Raw genomic sequence first — 20906 nt, forward strand, 5'->3', positions numbered from 1 at the left:
TTCTTATATTCAACTTGTATTGACCTACTGTGAGCTGGGAATATTTAAAAAAATCATTCCAAGCTACAATATTATGGAGATTGATTTCAATCAGGTAACTTTTATTAGTGATTTAATACTCTTAGGGCCTGGTATAGATGGGATTTATCTGTTCATTTCATAAATAACAACAGGGAGAAACAGGAGCTTTTTTAAAGTCATCTAAAATGTTCTATTGCACCCTCTTCACATGCCCTGGACTGTCAGTTTCATTTCTCGCTTTGTGTTTAAACAGTGTCTGTCATGGATCAAGGGCAGAACTACAACCGAGGTGACTCTGCTACGCCCCCAGCATAACATGCTACTCATGCGTTTGGAATTGCTGAGTTTGTTCTCACCCTGTCCCTCTCCCTGCATCCTTTCTGAGTTTCTTTGATCTGAATTTTGCATGTTCCAGGTGTCCTGTGTGCTTGGTACCGGAGGTGAACGCTCTGCCAGCACCCATCCCCCAGCCTCTCCCCTGCGTGAGCCAGTCATCCATTTGCGTGCACATCTCCCTGCCTCCTGTGGTCCACAGGACCACTGATGCATCTCTTCCACGAGCATGTTGCCAGCCTGGCTCTGCACTTAGCCCATGGCTGGGAAGAGGGGATGGGGGGAAGGGGTTCTAGAACCGTGTTTCCTCGGCATGCCCTCACTGGCCAACACTTAACGGCATGGCTGAGTTCTGCAGCAACCAGGCACCATCCTCACTCAGAGTTGCCATCACCTTGTACTCCCTGGGCCAGAGCATGGCTGGCCCCTACGAGCCCCTTGTAAAAAGCATGCAGGGAACCCTGGCTTCTCCTAGGGTCTCCTGGATGCTAAGAATTGCATGTCAGGTCCCTTGCCTGCTCCTTTCTGAGCCCCGCCCAACTCCATTCTAGAGGAAACTAACTGTCACGGCTTCTCTCACACAGCCTATCACTGGGACACCTCTGACTGGATGCCGGGGGCCCGCCTGTCAGACATAGAAGAGGTACCCAACTATGAGAACCAGGAGGGAGGCTCCGCACACCAGGGCAGCACCCGGGAGTTGGAGAGCGATTACTACCTGGGCGGCTATGACATCGACAGCGAGTACCCACCCCCTCATGAGGAGGAGTTCTTGAGTCAGGACCAGCTGCCCCCACCCCTGCCAGAGGACTTCCCGGACCAGTACGAGGCCCTGCCGCCCTCCCAGCCCGTCTCCCTGGCCAGCACGCTGAGCCCAGACTGCAGGAGAAGGCCCCAGTTCCATCCCAGCCAGTACCTCCCTCCCCACCCCTTCCCAAACGAAACGGATTTGGTGGGCCCGCCCGCCACCTGTGAATTCAGTACTTTTGCCGTGAGCGTGAACCAGGGCACAGAGACCGCAGCGGGCCCAGCAGACAGTGCGTCTCTCTCCTTGCACAATTCCAGGGGCACCTCGTCCTCGGATGTGTCAGCCAGCTGCGGCTTTGACGACTCCGAAGTAGCCATGAGTGACTATGAGAGCGTCGGGGAGCTCAGCCTCGCCAGCCTTCACATTCCCTTTGTGGAGACCCAGCACCAGACCCAAGTGTAGGGGATGCGCCTCGGCGCCTGCGCGCTGTGTGTTCGGGAACCGCGCGGAGGGTGGCTGGCTGGGCCCGCGTCTGCACCGAGGGTCCCGGGGTGAGCGAGCAGCAAACGCGGCATTTTCCGCTGAGAACCTCTCCCCGAGTCGTACTGTCACAAGAAAGCTCAGCCCCCGTGGGGTGAAAAGGAAAGGCTCAGAAATTGTTTCTGAGAGGTGACCGATCACCCTGGCAGTGGGTCCCTGCATTCTTGACCGAGAACACGCACCAAGTTTTTTTAACGGAGAGAAAAATTTCAGCAAGTTATACAGTCCACCTTGTACGGCTTTGTGCAGTATTGTGCCCTGGCAAGGGTTCCAGCGTCGGTCTTTGCAGTATTAATAACTGGCAACAAGCAAAGAGGCATTGTTGCATGTAATTTCGAGCCAGTGGGGGGGAAATGAAAATAGTAGTTATGATTGTTGGGAAAGTTAGTGTCTTAGGCAAAAGAAAAGAGGAACAAATATTATTAAACAAATAAGGAAATGGGCTGAAGCCTTTAAAATCAACTTAAAAAAAATAAGCTGCCCGGTTTTCAGCTATAAAATTAGGTTTGGGTAACATGTTTAGTATGCGCAGTTATTTTTGTTTGTTTGTTTGTGTTATGCATCCAATATAATATAGTTGGGTTTTATGATGTTTGAGAAAGATCAATGAAGAGGAATATGAGGATATTTGCGTTCCGTTCTATAGGTTGAGGAAAAAGTTAACATTGTGCAAACATTAGAGAGAATGTGATTATCTGTTTTTGTGTTTTCCAGTACGTATTCCTGGCTGTAACTACAATTTTAACATTGCTGCAGAAATTGGCCTCTGTTCTGAGAATCAGGAAATAAAAAGACAAAAAGAAGAGTATTTTGGTACATCGTTCTCTAGAACAAGACATATTGAGAGGTTTGATCAGAATTCACAAATGTGGGGAGAAAACAATAAGATATAATGCTTTCAAAGTTTTCAGCTGGATAATCACAATTCTTGATAATGCAGATAAAAGTTATGTGTTATTTTAAACTGGTAGCATCATCACTATAAATGCAATTAAGTTTGAAAGAAGGAGAAGAAAGTAGATTAGTTCTTGTGTATAAATTATATTAGTGTGTGTGTATGGGCCTATATACAAATATGTGCTTGCACTCCTAAGGCTGCTCTTGAGGAAAGCTGACGTGAAGGTTTCAGGGTAAGGACTCTGTTAAAAAATCCTGCCAGAGAGGCCAACCTTCCAATGTCTCTGATCTTGATGATATTACAGAAACACCAAACGCCATATATTATTCCAGTTCAGTTAACTTTATTTTGGTACTGCCATTTCTATTAACTTGAAGCAAAACTGTGCTTTTTTAAGGGGGGAAAAAAAACCCAGTATTTTGTTATAATTTTCCGGAACTAAACTCAGATTTGAAAAATGTGTCACATTTCATTTCCCCCTGGGGTTCTCCTCTCATCTGACATGTGGGCTTTGGCCCAGAGTTCCCACAACTGAGAGAATCATCCCACCGGGAATACAATAACCCGACACCCAAAGCTTAAAGTTGAAGAACTGAATGACTTTCCTCTTTTGTTTCAATCAGATCGTGGCCGCGTGCGCAGCGGCCATGGGAAATAAAAGCATATTTGCACTATCTGCATTTGAGCAAATCTCTGTGTCCACAGTTTCTGATAACATATGGCATTGGTGTGTCCACCATATCATCCACGCAGACATCTTTTTACTCGTTTCAGTTGTGTTCAGTCCACTTCTTTGTAGGAGTCAGTGTTTCCGAAGTTCATGGTAAACAACAAAAAAGATTCTTTTCATTCCCAAACTTCCTGAGTACACGCATACACTTCACGGATTTTTTTTTTCAGCTTTTCTCCTCTTCTTATGTCTTAGTCAGACCTACTCATGGAAGCATTATCCACACTGTGGTCTTGAAATAAATGAATTTCACTAAGGCTGCTTTGGAGAATAAAGTCTTTGGTATTTTTCTTATGTAAAAAATCCATTTGCAAGAATCACAGAGAAAATGACTAACTAATGGTCTAGAATAGAACCACTGCTACACTTTCAATAATGCAATGACATAAAAACAATCAAAGTAAAACCAACAATTCATTCCTCGCCCCCAGGAAACAGTAGAAGGAGATTAATGCCGATGAGTCACTCCTGCTTACACAGCATCCCCTCCAGGCAGAGTGCCTGACCTACACAGTAATGAAGGAATAAATAGATCCTAATGTGGTTGTGAAGTCACCCAAGAAAATTGTGCTCGCTCTTGGCTCTGACCTACATAAAATACCTCTTTCTTCAGGATATCTTCCCCTGATTTTTTGCAGAGCATCTCTGCAGCTAAATCTATACCAGATAAGCATGTGTTATTGTTTGATTCATTACCTTTAAATACATGAAATCTTTTTACTTTTTTGGATAATTAGATTTCCCAGTAGATTTTGAAATGGTTTGCAGTCAAGCCAAGATGGAACTAGGTGGGATGACCACTGATTTAAGAGCTGGAAGGTTCCTTAAGATCTGCTTGTCCAATCCCTTATTTTATAAAAAGAGGAAACATGCCCAGAGAGGGGAAGGGACTTGCCCAAGCTCACACAGGAAGTTAAGTAGCTGATAAGGAACTAGAATCCATCCATTGTGCCAGTATTCTTTCTATATAACTTTGTTCATCACTAAATTGCCTGGGGCATGGTTTCTGCCTGCTTCTGCTGGACCTTCTGACCTCTCACCATTCCTGCTTTGGAATATGCTAGAAGAGAAAGTTCATGGAGAATATTACTCTGGAAACCTCAAGATCTTAGGTTTCCATACAGCTCACCTAGGAGGGACACAGTTTCAGAATTCACTCATTTCCTTCTACATCTATCAAAATGCTGCTTTCGCCAAATGAATGTTTTCTAAACTGAGGAGGGAATGATCATTTCAGAATGGAACTCAGACCAGTCAGCAAATACAGTGAAACTTTGATTATGATATTACCTACCAGGTGCATTGATTTTTCTTTTTCCTTCCCCCCACCAGCCCTGTTTATTCCTGCCCCCACGCCACCATGATGAACGTGGAAAAGATTTAAGCCAATTGGTGTCTCCCGCCCTTTTTTCTAACATGTATGTGCTACCTCTGGAAGCCATTTCCATAGCCTGTTGTGGGCACTTTACTCGTATTGCAACATTCTGGTTAGGTTGAGAGAAGCTGGACTAGTCATATTTGTCATACAGTAAACAGAAGCTATGGGGCTGTAAAAGATAAAGTAGGTGTTTAATTTATTTGTTTTCTTCTGTGAGTGTTTTGCTGCTGAGTTCCATGCCACGCCAGCTTTCCACGCATTCATATCCTGCCAGTTCGTGAGATGCCATGTAGAAGACTGAGTAATATGAACAAGTCAAGTCTATGCACTTGAGGTTTACCCTCTCAGACAATCAGGGAGAAGCCCTGGAAAGGGAATTGATGATGCATTCCTGGAACTTACCTGGAACCACCTTGGCACCCACTAGTACAGCCTGGAAAAAAACCAAGTAAAGATGTACACTATTGGTCAATTCCTGCTTACTTCCCTCCCTCTCCCACTGCACCCCCACTAGTTCTGAGTCTACATAATCAACGTCAGGGGAATTGAGAAAAGAGATTAGCAAAATAAATCAGTTAGGACCCAGAAAACACTTCGGCGTTTTCTGATTCAGGACGATCCGGTGTTCATTTTGCATGGTTTGCCCAGATGATTCCCTGATCTCTTCCCCCTGCTACCCTCCCAGAGCACAGAAATTGCTAAAGTGGTTAGGCTTTTATGTTTCCCATTTTTAGCTTCAAACCATGAGAAATGGAGATTTGAAGAGGCATTTCTTCAGCGTCATCATTTTGTGTGGTCTGTGCAAAAGCGGTTATGCATTGTGGCTGGGTTTTGTCCTGCGACGTTCAACTGCACGTTATTCTGGTGGAAATCCACACTGTCTTTAAGCTTCTGGTTGTACAATTCTAGGGTTTAAAGTCGCCATTTGTGGATTTGGCATCAGTTAATATTTAGCCAGCTGGCTAAGAGAGAGGAAAAGAATAAGATTTTCTTTCCTTATGTAATAATGAAAAGCAATAATTACAAGTAAGTAATATTACACAAAGGCCATAATTAGTCTCTTCCAGTGTTTAGGATGCACTAGAGAATCGCATAGTCATTTGGAGCGTGTTTGGACCCATTAGTATGTACTGTAGTACCCTTCCTGCAAGCAAATACCTGACTTGCTACAATTTACCAATTTTATGAGCCCATACTACTGCATTTCGGGAAGTGACAAACGTGTTCAAATGTGTTCAGAAATGGAAACAGTTTTTTTTAAGCACTGTATCAGAGAGATTGTCTTGTAAATTTACCTGTTACGAACAGGCTGGTTTGTAAAAGATGTATGTTTTGGTGTTTCAAATGTTTATAAAACTGTATATAATGGTTTCAATTTTCCAGGATTTGTAGATACTGTATTTGATGCCTGTCAGGATGCTTTAATTTGGGGGGTCGAATATAGTCATCCAGGCTGTTGGTCTGCAAACTTTGGAGGTAACTACACACACACTCACACATAAAGGGTTTTAGATTTGAAAATGATGTTTTCTTCAATCATTTCAAAATGTACTGTAACATTTCTTTGGTTCTACTGTTTTCATTTAACTTTCTCTGTTTCCAAGAAAATATTTTTATTGACGTTTTTAAAAACGAGTGTGTTTTGCCCTGTTACTAAGTACCTGATTTTTATGCCACTTCAGGTTCAGAATGAAGTATTTCATTTCTTCACACACTTGTGCACTCACTTAAACTCGCACACACATCACTCACCAAATCTTATGCAAAGGGAAAGCTAACACTTAAAGTGAATCTTGTCCCTTAAGGAAACAGATTGTTTCTGCATATATTACTGTTGGCAGTATTCAGTCTTGTGTTCTTTTTCTAAAAAATGAAAGAAAAAAAAAAAAAAGATGGCCAAAAAAGAAAAAATCCAACAGTGTACAGGTTTATAACTGCCAAAATTTGATGGTTAAAACAAGTTTTCAAGTAAAAAGAAAAAAAAAGAATCTAGCAATTGTGTTGACTCTTTTTAATTAAGTGTTGCCTTTTATTTGTCTTTAGTAAATTGCTCACATGGTGCTTAAATTTGCAGGGATGGTGGTTTGTTTTAGACACTTCTTACCTCCAGAAAGACTTCCATTGGATCTGGTGCACATATGTTGAAATCTTAAATAACTTCTTACTGGGGACATACCGTGTAGGGTTTTTCCCTTATGAGATTACAAACAGTACTAGAGATTTGGATAAATAAGAGTCATTAGCCACATGTCTGTAGATATCTCTCCTAAACACACCCCTATGCCTTCTAGCCCACTTCTCCAGCATCCTTCTTCCAAAATAAATAAACCCAAACGTTTCAGGCACAGTTTGCACTTCAGTTTTCCTTCAAAGAACAGAGCTCTGGACATTTTTCTATACAGAGTGAAAGTCAAGATAAATGCAGGAGAAACTGGGGAGGAGAGACAAATTGATTTTTCGAAGAAGTGACATTGCAAGGAGTTAGGTTGAGACCAGGAAGGTCTCCAGAGGGGGAGGGCACCCGCCACCCAGCCTTGGTGAGGGAGGGCCAGGCCTGCTGGGAGAACAGCGCTGTCTGAGCATCAGCAGCAGAAAGGCCCCTCCTCAGGCCCTGGGCTGCCCCTGGAGTTGGAGCCAGGCACAAAACTCCACCTGCCCCACCCTGATGGGGATCCTGGAGCCACTTTCGTTACAGAATGGCCCCTGACGAGGCTTCTAATTTCTCTTTACTGTAAATCCTTACTGCGCGGGTGGAGCTAGAGGTGCTGTGACCTTCCAGTTGCTTGTCCATCCCCGCGTTGGTAGGCAGCTGAGTGCTTGACAACTGGAGAAAAGAGGGGGGCACCGACTACCGCATCTGTCAGCTTCCATGATATAAACACTTGCACCATGGCTGGTTTCAAGCTACCAGGGCAATGTGCCCCAGCCCACAGGTTCTTGGGCGTCTAACACTCGCCTCTCGAAAGCCAGTACGAGCCATTGCCAGTGGACCGCCTCCAGGGGCTCCCCAACTAGACCAGAAACTACTCGAGGGCAGAGTTGAGCCTTCTCTGTCTTTGTCCCCCAGGTTCCCAGTGTGGTACTGACTCTCATTAGCCATTTTTTATTAAAAAGTTAAATCAGTGATGTCTCCAGCTAAATCCCCTTGATCTTATAAATCCTTCCTCATTTTGGTGAATTTAGTAACTGGTGAGAAGTATTTCAAGAGAGGCAAGTGTAGAGAATGCTCGAAGTCTCTCTGGTATTTCAACCCAGCAGCGCGGTGATGTGCTCATGAACTGACCAGCAGGAAAGCACTCCTGTCCACATCTCCCTGTGGCTGCCCTTAGCAGAAAGAGAACTCGTTTAAATCTCCACCCATACCTCCAAATGGTGGGAACCCAACGTATGAGGACAGCCTTAGGCCTGCTAATGCCTCCATAGGCCCTCTGAAATTTCTACCAAATGGACATCCTGTTTCTCCAAACTGAGCAATTAACAATTTCCACTTTTTTAAAAAATGGAGGTACTAGGGATTGAACCCAGGACCTCACATGCACTCTACCACTGAGCTATACCCTCCCCCTTGCTCTTCAAATCTTTACCTGCCCTTCTCTGTGGAAACAAAGGATTCAACCAATACAGTTCTGCCAAAACACCTGAGTGAATATAGCCGTGTTGCTCAATAGCCAAAAATTGTCATCTCTGGTCACTAGTTTCAGATAACTGCTAGTTTGGTGCACAACAGGGCAGCTCTCCAAACTAGATACTCATCTTGCAGCACTTTGGCCCATTTCTCAAAATTCTTCCATTTTCATCTCCATTCTTTTGCTTGTTTAAATTCCAGTTAATTTTCAGCCAGTTATGCCTGCTCCCATACTGTTTTTAATCAAGAAGATTTGGAACAACTTAGATACCTAACAACAAATGAGAACTTGGAACAAACTGGCCTCCAAATTAAAACAGCCCAACAAGCCAAGCAGGAACATGTGGCTTAAAGATAGAAAATTCTAAAGCATTTTTTTTAAAGTGTCCCTTTAATGTTTCACACTGCTCTTCCTTCCTCCCCTTTCCATCCCTCCCTCCCTCTTCATCCTTCCTTCCTTCCTTCCTTCCTTCCTTCCTTCCTTCCTTCCTTCCTTCCTTCCTTCCTTCCTTCCTTCCTTCTCCCATCTTCTTCTTACTTCCAAACCAGTGTGAGTTCATTACAAAATGAGAAAACAAAAACGGGCACAAGAAGGTTGTAAATAATCCCCATTTACATATGTCTCCAAAAATGATCACTTGTATATCAGAGTATATTCTTCCTAATATTCGATATATATTAACATATTTTAAAAGGAGACTATGAATATATTTTTGGGATTTTAAAAAATATTGCTCCAAGTAATAGAGGACTGCTTTCCCATGCAAAGACAGAAATAATACGAAGGCATGCAAAGCGAAGCATGAATAGTCCCCTGCACTTTTCAGTTGGTGTTCCCTCACAACCTCTACCTCCAAAACAAACAGGATCATTTCTCTTGAAATATAGGGAGCATTTTTTTAAATCCTGTATATTCAAATTATTCTCTATCAGATGCCTTTTTGTGATTTTTCTTGATGATTTCCTTTTCACATGTTCTCTGATCTATGAGCCTCTTACTGGCCCACTGAATTCTGCAAGATTCAAACAGTGCTCCCGTGTCCATTTCCCAAGCTTCCTGAAATCCTGCATCGTTCTCCAGATGTGCCCTGTCATCTGGCTGTCAGTCACATTGACTGGCCCTAAGTGTACAGCCAGCTAGAGCCAGCGCAGCACGGACCTTGACTCCAGGGCTAAGCAGAGAGCGATGTTGAAGTAGAAACTATTTTTACCAGATTTCAGTTCATTGGTGAATATGTTCTTAGCGTGAATACCTTTGCTTCCCCTCTCAACCTCCCAGCCGCAAGGGATCCAGATAGTGAAGACTCCCTCCATGTGCACAGACAACCATAACGTAGACGGGAGGGAGTTAACACAGTGGGATCCTGTTTTGTATATTGTCCTGAAACTTGCTGTGTTTGCCCCGCTGTCTGTCTTAGGCATCTTCGCAGGTCGGTGCTGTATTCTGCTTGATGGCTGCATTGCTTCCCATATCATGGTTATTCCATAATTTTATTTAATCATGGCTTTATTTTTTATTGAAGTATAGTTGACTTACAATATTATATTAGTTTCAGGTGCACAACACAGTGAGTGATGCAATACCTTTATAGGTTATACTCCATTTAAAGTTATCACAAAATGAGATCTTACTTCCCTGTGCTGAACAATATATCCTTGTTGCTTACCTGTTTTATGCATAGTAGTTTGTAGCTCTTAATTCCATATCTCTACCTTACCCCTCTCCTTGCCCTCTCCCCACTGGTAACCACTAGTTCATTCTCAGTATCTGTGAGTCTGTTTCCGTTTGGTTATATTCATTCATTTGGTTTATGTTTTAAATTCCACACTCCCTTCTTGCTGCACTGCTTTGATGTTTGGATATGATGGACAATGCTCCCATGAACACCCTTGTGTAAATACGCACACGGTGTTAGGATTTCTGAAGGACAGACTGCTGGAAGCAGAATTTTTAAGTCAAAGAATACACCCATTTATAAGTCTAAGCATTTCTCCATTTTAATTGCTTTCAAAATGGTTTCATCCAATAATAAACCCACCAACAGTTACACACAGTACGTAGCAACCTCTATAATGCAGTCTCTCCCCCAAGTGCACGGAGCTGGCCGCGTGCTCCAGAAGCCATGCTGCTGCTCCAGATTCTTGGGAGATCCCAGGCTGGGGACTGCTAGGTATGGCAACTTGCTGCCACCATGAGAATTGACCCATTAAGTCTAGACATCTATAAATATTGTCACGTGTCTGCCTGTCCAAAGCAGGCCCACAGAGGAGGGCCAGACAGCTGGCTGGTAGACCCATCGAGAACTCGCTCTCACTGAAACGCTGGATGCCTGGCTCTCACGCCATACATTTGGACAGAGGTGTCCAAGCAAGACAGATTTTGGCAAGAAAAATGTAAGCGGATTCTACAGAGCTTGGAGGCTGAGGTTCTCATGACATCAGGCCTGTGTCTGAATCATCGTTTTTCCACGACTTTTAACCTTGACATTGTTTATCTCTGTTATGTAGACAAACTCAAAGGAAGCCTTAAAACATGAATTTCCATATGGGCTTTCATTTTGTTTTGGAAACAAAAAAGGACCATTGAGAGGAACTATAATGTATCACTTTATTTATTTATTTTGCTGTTTATGGTTTTAATGGAGGTACTGGAGATTGAACCCAGGACCTCATGCATGCTGAGCATGTGCTCCACCATTGAGCTACACCCCCGCCACTCGCAATGCACTGCTTTAGAGGCTGTGGAGTTAGGCTCTACCACCCTGCTCCTCACACTGTGGTCCAGGGTCCAGCAGCATCAATCTCACCAGGGAATGTGTTACAACTCCAGAACCCCAGCCCCACTGAGTCAGAATCTGCAAGTTAACAAGTTCTCCAGGTGGCACAGATGTATGCCCATTAATGTCTAGGAAGCATGGCTGGATTTTTGAGTTGGACTTGGCTACATACCAGCTGTGTGAACTTGGGGGAGTTACTTAATCACTCTGTACTTCAGTTGCTTCATCTATAAGATAGGGGGTCCCAGGAAGACAATGATGCAATGCATACAGAGTGTATCTGACAAACAAGAAGCAATCAGACAGCAACCACGTATGATTTTTCCTAATTTTCATCCAGGTCCCACTGTGTAGAAGCAGCTTTCATCATTTCCAGGGGCCCCAGCTAGCCTGGCTGCTGGAGAAAGATTTCAGTTCATAATGATTAAAGCTAGTCATAAAAATAGAAAACTCTTTTGAGTTAAAGCTCAGGTGTTCTCTGGAGTCATGCTTTCTGAGGAAACTCTTTGGAGCATTATCCAGCATCTTATTTAAATAAATGTGTTTCGCACAGATAGGAGGTGCAGAGCTTTGATGCGGTTGCACATCCGTATTGAAACTCATCCTCTGTCACCCAGTCATTTTCTAATGAAGCCGGGTCCCTCATCAATTTCAGGAGCTCCTTCTCCAGGCAGAAATTTTAAAGCTGTATCATTCCTGTGACCCAGAAAAAAAACACCATTTAACTAGGTCACAGAGGAATTCAGTGACAGGTGACAAGATCTCGGAGCGCGGGAAGGCTAACGGTCTGGATGCTTGTTCTAAATGGTAGGAAATTGACTCTGAGTGGAATGAGATTAAAATGACCAAAAGGGCAGCAACTTCAGGGACAAAACTGAAATGCAGTGGTAAGATTTACTGTGTAAATAATTCACCTAGCACAGAAAAAATGCTTAGGATGGGCTCTGAGCACAAAGGGACTTTTTCATGTCTCAGAATATAATTAATTAAGAATTCAAGATACAAGGTAATTAGAGAAACCATAACCTGCAGGCATGCTGCTGAATTATTCTCATCATTTTTAACAATGAGAAAATTTAATTTTCCCATCATGTGGCATAGATTTTGAATTTGGATAATGTAAAAAGCAATGTTCATCCAGTGCAGTCAGCAAATTAAATTATTTCTTTTGATTTTGATTTTCCAGCAAAATTAGGATCAAATGATTGAATCTAAATCATGGAAATGATCATCAGAGCTGAAAAATACTTGATAGAAAAATGTACAAATTGCAACTGAATCTCTTGTCTTTAACACTAAGCTGCCCGTGTTGCTCCTTTTGTAATTACTCAGTGTTGTGTGTATCTGTGTGTGTGTGTGTAAATCTATTTCATTACTTGCACTGGGACAAAGGGGATGAATAAATTATTCCACTATATAATGGAGGTGACTTGCTTTTCTCGACAGGGAAATAATGTCAACACTTTGTAGCCTCCAGTTAGTACCCATAGAGTTAAAAATTAAAAACGAAATTCACTTTTGGATGAACCCAGCATTCACAGAAGATGTGCTGCAATCTACTGTGCTTAAATTTCACATTTTTCACATTATTTCAGGTATTGCTTATTTAAATATTTCCAAGTGTACTTGTGATGCTTTTTATTAATACATCAATTATCCAACATGCATTTTTTCAAGACAGTGACAACGATGTTTTGAAATCTGTTGCCTCATTTTGCACCTATAAAATCTCTACTTTAATTGCACTATCAAGATTTCTGAGGGCCCCACCCAAGAGCATAGTTTTGGTTCCAGAGAGACCTGGGTTTGACATCCACAGCTGTGGGTTGAATTTTGTCCCCTGAAAAGTGGTTGAAGTCCTAGCTCCCAATGCATATGAATGTGACCTCATTTGGAAATAGGGTCATTGCAGATGTAAGCAAGTTAAAATGAGATCACACTGGATTAGGGTGGCCTCTATCCAGTATGACTGTTGTCCTTATAAGAAGACACACAGACACACACAGACACACACACACACACACACGGAGAACACCACGTTTAGATGGAGACAGAGACTGAAGTGACATGATTGCAAGCCAGGGGACACCAATGATTGTCATCAAACACCAGAAACTAGGAGAGAGGCTTAGAACAAATTCGCCCTCAGAAACTCCAGAAGAAAGTAACCCTGCTGACAGGTGGATTATGAAATCTGGTGTTAACAAATCGTATCTACCTTACAGAATTGGGGTTGTGGTTAAATGAGAAGCTGTTTATAGGGACAAACACTATAGGAGCTTGGCACACGCTAAGATTCTAGTTTCTAGTTCCAGGAGGCCTAGAGGTAAGAAATAAGCCCGGCAGAGATAAACAACCCTGTCCTCCTCAGGCAAAAGGGCCATCCTTCCATCATGATTGACACTTTTTGACTGACAAGCAACAAGAGCAATTCTAAATAAGCTTTCATTGTGGAGGAGAACTTGCCACACTTCTACCCCCCAACAATTTCTGTTCTCGTTTTCTATGATTACTTAACAGTCTTTCGTTCATTTGCATAATTTTCATAGTTGTATTCACAGTATAGACATCATTACATACTCTGTTTTTTCAGTCTGTATATTGAAACATTTTTCTTGCTCCTGCAAAGTCATCATAATTAAGTGTTAATGACCTACCTTCTTTATATTTGAGGGTCATGGATGAGTTCATGGAAGATGGAGCTTCCAAGCCAGGAAAGCTGAGGCTGGTGTCAGAAAGAAGGAGGCCCTGTTTCCTCTGGACATCCTTGGATCATGGGCCTGTCCACTGGAGTGGTGGCGGCGGCGAGGGCATCTTGTGTTGGAGAATGAGGCCCCTTGGAGACATAGATGCTTCTGTGAGGCCTTGGGAGACCTTGAGGCCAAGGCCCAGTGCCCTGCTGGTCACAAGGAATGCATGCTTTCTAAAACCCCATGCCTTGTTCTCCAGAGGCAGTCCCCACCAGGTCCTATGAGGACTTTCTTGAAGCTGCTTTGCAGGGTAAGCACAGTCTTAGGTTTTGCATTTATTTGAGGTGGCTGAAAATGCTGGAGCCCTGCAACACCCCCGAACTCACCCCCTGGTGCTCCCACTGATCACGTATTTAGCCTTAAGGACTGCCTGGAGGGCCCACCCTCCCCGGGGAGAGTCACTGGTCCACTAAACCACATGCTCTTTGTATTGGTCAGGGTTATCCAGAAAAACAGAACCAACAGGAGTTATAGAGAGAGAATTTATTTCAAGAATTGCTTCAGTGTTTGTGGTGTTTTAATGGGTCCAAAATCTGATGGGGTAGGTGAGCAGTCAAGAGACTCAGGATAGAGTTAAGAGTTCAAGTCCAGAATTCCTTCTTGCTCTAGGGAGATCAGATGTTTGTTCTGATCTGATGAGGTCTTCAACTGATTAGATAAGACCCACCCATATTATGGTGGGTCATCTGCCTGACTCAACATCCACTGGTTTAATGTTCATCTCATCTAAGAAACACCTTCAAAGAATGTTTGACCAAAATAATGTTTAATACAACATTACAAATAATGTTTGACCAAATATCTGGACACTGTAACCCAGCCAAGCTGACACATAATGTTAACCTCCTTCAGGGCAGGAAGTCATGCCCTCTTAGTCATCTCTGAATGTCCAGTGTTCAGGGCTGATCAATTATTATTCATCTGTTTTTATTTTAATTATAAAAGTAATCTACACACATTTTAAATGAGAAGACAAGTAAAGAAGAAAGCTAAAATCTTTCCTATTCCCAACTTACTCCCCTGAGGTACCCACATATAATAATTTGATTCGTATTCTCTGGTCTTTTTTCATAATGAAATGTAAATGTGTGAAATCTGTTCTACAAATATGGGACTGAATTGTACACACTGTTCTGAAACGTGCCCTTTTCACTTCACGGGAGTCCCTGGATATTTTCCTATAATGAGTACATTCTTTTAACAGCTGCATAATCTCCTGCTCCATGGATGCACCATAATGTGTTTAACAGTCCCCGTATTGATGGATATTTTGCATTGTTTCCAGGGTGGCACTGTCACAAACAACACTGCAGTGTATATCATTGAACATATTTTAACAATTCTGTGCAGGAATATTGTGTGATAAAGATCTAAGAGTGAAATTGTTAGATCAAAAGATATACTCATTTTAATATTTCTAACAAGGGAAGGGTATAGCTCGGTGGTAGAGTGTGTGCTTAACATGCATGGTTCAATCTTCAGTACCCACATTAGAAAAAAGAATTTTTTTAATGAATAAATGAAACCTAATTGCCTCCCCAAAAACAAATAAATAAAACTTATCTCAAAAAAAGAATACCCAAGTAAACAATTTTTAAATAAATAAATATTTCTAGATTTTTATCAAATTAACAAGTGCTTAAGGAGAGTTTGTTGAGTTGATATGAAAGGACTCAAGAGTTTGAAAACAAATTCAGTCAAGAAGGAAAGGAGAGAGAAAAGGAAGGGGAAGGAAGGAAGGGATATTAAGAAAGAGGCAAAGAATGTTTGGATACCAGTTTGCCTTTGGCTCTGCTGGTACTGTAGACAGTACATCGTATCCATGAGGTTGTGCAAAATGATGCCCATGAGGTCAGCTCCATGAAGGCCGGCTCTGTTTTGTCACTGGTCCAACCCAAGCTCTTAAAACAGAGCCTGATGAAAAAGACGATGCTGGATAGAGAAGTAGTTGTTGAATAAATAATACAAAGAAAACCAAGACCCACTGAGGTTAAGTTAAATAGGAAAAGAGATGAGTAATGTATTACATGTCGTATGCCCTCAGTACATGATAGCTAACTTTATAACAGCAGATATGAAACTGCGGTCATTAAGTACCAGGACCGTGAGTAAACCCCAGTTCGCTGCCTGCAAAGCCAGTGATTTGCCACTGCCCTATATGAGATCTCCTTGGCTGAGGAACATCTTCTATAAAAGTGGAATTTGGGTTCTATGCTTGGGTTAAATTCATGCAAGGACAAGGGAGAGGCCCTGGAGCAGCAGCACATCCTGGAGTAAGCAAGGCAGGGGGCCCTGAAAGGCTTAAGGATGGCCGCTGGCTCCATTTTTCACTCAGGCTCTGGTTGCTGGCTCTCTGAGGCACAGAAGGAAGGAACACAAATGTTTCCTTCTGGAGAACTTCCTCTTGCAAAGTACAGACCAGTTTTCATCACGGTATTGAAAGAAAGTGGTGCGGATGCTGTGTGGGTTCCGCCACGCACCCTGTAGCTGTGGCAATTACACCATTTTGGATAATTGTCTTGTAATTGCCGCTGTGATTTAAAATCTAATGTTCTCCTCCAATTGTTCTGATGTCTTTTCATGAATAATGCAATCATCCCGTGAGCCCTCTGCCAGTTTCTCATTTAGATTGGCCCTGTGTTTGAGTTATACACCATTGTCTTATGCACCATTGTCTCGCAAAACTAAGGCGGCAGACACAATACAGGGAATAATTAGGGCTTGGCTAATTACGGGAAATGGGAAAGTGAGGGAGTCAGGTATGAAGTTTTTCTCTGGAAATATTTCCAACCCCCAGTTGGCCACAGGTAAACAGGAGGTGGAGGGGGCAGACATTTCTTCAGAGCCTTGGTCTGCTGTTCTCTGGGAGCAGTGGACGTGTTTGTTCGGTCTGATGCGGTGGGATTTTTCTCTCCAGAACAGAAGGAAAACAGATTTTTCCATAGGGTGACTTATCTCAGTTGTGTTATGTTGTCATCATCAAATGCAAACAGCTCTGTAAACATGAGCGGGTGCGTCTCCCTCCAAGGCCATGATACCAATTGTTTATATGAAAGGGGAATGGCAGCTTGGATTTCTGTTTCTGGAATCTGCAGCTTGGTTTGGTGTAACAAGGAGAAATCAATTGTATTCAGACAAACGACAGCAGAGTCATTTTAGAATTCCAGTTGGGTGTCTACGCTGGGAAGGGACCACCTCAGTCTGGTAGAGTCTTGCTTCTTTATTTCCATGCCAGTGGCATGGATGTGCTCCCTATGAGGCCTCCTCAGACATGATGGAAGTGGGCGGGGGGTACCCTGACCCCCTAGCAACAGAGGGGACCGTCAAGTCGGATCTAGTCACTGTGTTCTCGCTGCATTAGGGCCCAAGTTTCTGAGGCAGCTCAAAGCCCACAGTGGTCGTTTAGAGCAAAGCTATTCCCCTGAGCACCCCGTGTCTTCTCACTGCCCTCACTGCCAAGTCCAGATGCCCCAGCTTGGCATCAAGGCCCTTCCAAGACCTGCCCCTTCTTGACCTTCACAATCTGCAGGCCGGCCATTCTGCCCTCCCGGCTCCAGCTCCCCTCTGGGCCTCTGTACTGTCTTTTTTTAAGAGATCTATATTCCCAAAAAGTTTTCTCCCATTCCTCAAGCTTTGTTGTTGCCCCTCCTATGTTGTCCATAACCTCCTGAGGTTAACCCTGTTCCAGCATTTCTTACATTGTATCATAATTTTCTCTTCACTTGTCTGTCTCCCCTGCCACACTGTGAAATCTAGGTGGGCAGGACGAAGGGCTCAATCTAGTTCAACCCCATGTGTCATCAGTGAGTATACGGCGAAGGAGGAGCTGAATGAATGAGTGCATGAACGAGTAAGTGACTTCGCATCCTCCTGGGCTCAGTCAGGTGGAGAAAGCCGGGTGTCCCTGGTGGGTGCGCAGGATCAGGGGCTTGCAGCCTGGAGGGCTGAGCACCCAGGACCCGGTGAGAGCTGTGAGCCAGCCCAGAACAAACGCCCAGACTACCCCCACGGAGTAAGTTGGGAGCTGCAGAGCGTCCTTATTTGACCTGAGGAGTTGGATTTGCAGAAGACCTGACAGGAGGCTTTGTAGAGCCCTGGAATCTGACAGAGGGACAGACTGAAATCTGGGAGCCAGCGTGCTTCCTACCGGGTCTGAGATGAATGGGCAGCTATGGACACAGCAGGCTTCCCTGACAGGGAGGCCCAGGGACGGCCGGGGTGCCTCCTCCGCCTGGCCGCGGGCCTGGAGGGGCCCGAAAGCGAGTCGAGGCTCCCGGGAAGGGGGCGGGGGGGCTGGGTTGGAGCAGCACGACCTCCCAGGGGAGAGTGGGCCGAAGGGAGAGAGTTCTGACATGATACGTGGTCCTGGAGGGTAGTTTCATCTGGCACAGTGGAGGTGGTGGTTCCATATTTGAAGTGCCCTAACTGGGACTGTGCCCTCTAGAGATGGTGATTCAGGATCTGAAAGAATAATCAGAAGCCCCCATGACCGCCGGGGTTGGGGGACAAGCCTCACCCATATTTGCCTCCAGTCAGCACCAGAGGGGCTGCTGTCTGTCATGATGGACATGAGTAAGGAGTTTTTACTGGTGAGACGAATCTTCCTGGATGAACAGGTGAAGCCAGCAGCCTCTGCCTTTTGAAGTGGTGGCCACGGCTTAAGGATTCCATCCTGTGTTGAGTCATTTTTCAAAAGGTTCTGTCCCCCACTAGAAGGCTTGCTGGGGGCAAGGTTATAGCTAAGTGCTAAAGTGTGTGCTTACATGTGCGTGTGCAAGGTCCTGGGTTTGATCCCCAGTACCTCCGTTAAAAAAAATGAAATAAAATAGAAGGCTGGCTGAAGCCTACTGCTAGAATGCTGTCCTCTAACTGCCTGTAAGGCGCTCATCAGAGACGGAAAGGTCCCTGGGGACTCAGACTGCAAAGACTTCATCAAACTTGGCAACAGATGTATGATTGCTTTATGCCGCTAATACAAGTGTGTGTGAGAGAATGCAGTCTGAGACGGGTTTCATCGCGCCAGCTGGTCTCAGGGGTAGGCGTGAAATCTGACAAGTTGAGGCCTCCAATACCTGCCAACAAAGAACCTCATAACTGTCACTGACCAAGGTGCCTTAGATCCATTTGCGATGTTATGTTAAGGACTAAAGGAGGGGTTCCTGGACCAGCAGAAACTATTTCTCGGGTGAAATGCCAGAGCTCTCATTACTAATCCGAACTGCTGTAGTTGTGGTTCGGTGCCAAAACCTGGCTGATTCTGGTGGGTCTCTGCAGTGCTGCACAGACAGGCTCCTGGAGTTCCTAGTGAGATGAGATTCTCTTACTTACCAGCCACATTTGCTTCCATGCCAGGGAGGAATTACTGAGTAGAGGATATGGCCCTCAGAGGATTAACCGTGATGATTTTTACTTTTCTTTTGCAAGTGGAATTTAAGGCATCTTTAAGCAACAAGCATCAAAACCATGATTAATCTTGAGAATGAAGGGGAAATTGGCATTTAAACAAGTCATTCACTTATTTCAGCAAACATAGGTTGACATTCATTCATTAATCAACAGCTGTTTATTGAGTACGTATTAAGGATATGTCTAAGCTTGAAGTTTCGTTCCTCAATCATTCTAAGCAAAGCTGTGGTTATGGTTTTAAAAAGCCTAAATAAAGTCTTCTGAGGACAAAAAGGGCTAGCCATTCTGCATGGGCCCCAGGAGGCATGAGGAATCCAACGGGGAGCAATTTGCATGGTGTCCCAGCTACAGCTCCTGAACTGGCTTGGGTCTGGGTAGCTTTTGACACTGACAGGTCTGAGGCGCTGCAAAGCTGGTCCAGCCCTGTTAGGCAGATGCACGCTGACAACAGCTTCAGTCTGACAGGCTTCTCAGCACTGGAGACAGGTGAGCTTTTTGATATCTGGTGTGGTGACAGCTCTGGTTTGTCATTCTGCTATTATTTCTAGGTTTGTGCTGGGTCTGGGGTTTCCCTGGAGATTTGCACTTGAAAGGAAGCCAGCTTGACAGGCAGGAACAGGTAGTTGATCAATGAAAAAACTAGGCCACTGCACTCCTGGTCTAAATCTTGGGCATCAAAGTCCCAAAGTGACTGGAAATATCACTTCCTGCTCATAGAAAGGACTCCAACAGTCCTGAGGCCTTGACACATTTTAACACATTTTACTAACAATCTCAGTGTTTACAGATTAATGACTTTTCCAATACAGAACTGATTGCAATTGTCTTGCAGCTGATTAATTTCCTTCCAGGAGAGCAGGGTGTATGTGCGTGTCCTAGCACTCCAAGCCGATGCCCTGGGTGAGAGTTCACTTCCAGGTTTTAATTACTTCCCTGATTATCTCAGCCTGGACCTCTCCCCTCTCCATCAGCACCTCTTTTAGTTAGCAATCCACACCCACCTCTCATTATAGGCTCTCCATCCTTCTAGCCCTTCAGGCCAAGAACCTAGATGTCACCTTGAACCTCCTTTCCTCACACCTCACATCCAATTTTTAGAAATCTTTCAGTTTCTAAATATATTCAGAACTTCCCACTACTTGACTCCGTCAGGTCACCATCTTGCTCAGATGATTAGAAATCTCTGCTTTGCATCTTTCGTGCTCTCCTCCTCACCTCTACCATTCTCACTGTTCACTTTCTTCATGCCTTTATCACCACTAGCCTCTGACACAACAAATCTCTGCCAATATGTGATGGATGAATAAATGAACGCACCACAGGCAGGCCTTGGGGACCTGACTCCCAGCTGAATGGCCATATAATGTAGCTTATACGGCAACATGGCAACACGAAGCATCAGCCTACTACATCCATTAATGGGAAAAAAATTTAAGGAACAAAGGTTACAAATTTCCACCCACTCCTCACCCTCTAGGCATATTAACCTCAACAGACAGACTGGGCAGCAGCTTGGGTTTCAAACTTCCATTTTTAGTTCCCTCTTCTGGCTGAGAGATCTTGGCATTTAATGCTCACCAGGGTTCTGGAATGCTAAAGCACCCACTGGCAGGAATCGTGAACATGGTAGGACTTGGCTGTTGGCACTGAGATCCTGCCCCACGCCATCGTGAATGTACTGTGTCACATCCACAAACAAT

General features: G+C 44.0%; 1 protein-coding gene across 5 annotated transcripts in view; it reads left to right on the forward strand.

Moving 5' to 3' along the window:
• Positions 1-6640, forward strand: part of FAT3 (FAT atypical cadherin 3) — a 617077-nt gene extending 610437 nt beyond the window's left edge. For all 5 annotated transcript variants that reach the window (XM_074372838.1, XM_074372842.1, XM_074372840.1 and 2 more), the window contains 2 exons: positions 275-310; positions 939-6640. In XM_074372838.1, coding sequence (XP_074228939.1) covers positions 275-310; positions 939-1564 — 662 coding nt within the window. In that variant the 3' untranslated portion in view covers positions 1565-6640. The remainder of the gene's footprint in view (positions 1-274; positions 311-938) is intronic.
• Positions 6641-20906: the final 14266 nt, after the last annotated feature.

Source organism: Camelus bactrianus, chromosome 10 (genome assembly GCF_048773025.1).
Source record: "Camelus bactrianus isolate YW-2024 breed Bactrian camel chromosome 10, ASM4877302v1, whole genome shotgun sequence".
NCBI classification, from domain to species: Eukaryota; Metazoa; Chordata; class Mammalia; order Artiodactyla; family Camelidae; genus Camelus; species Camelus bactrianus.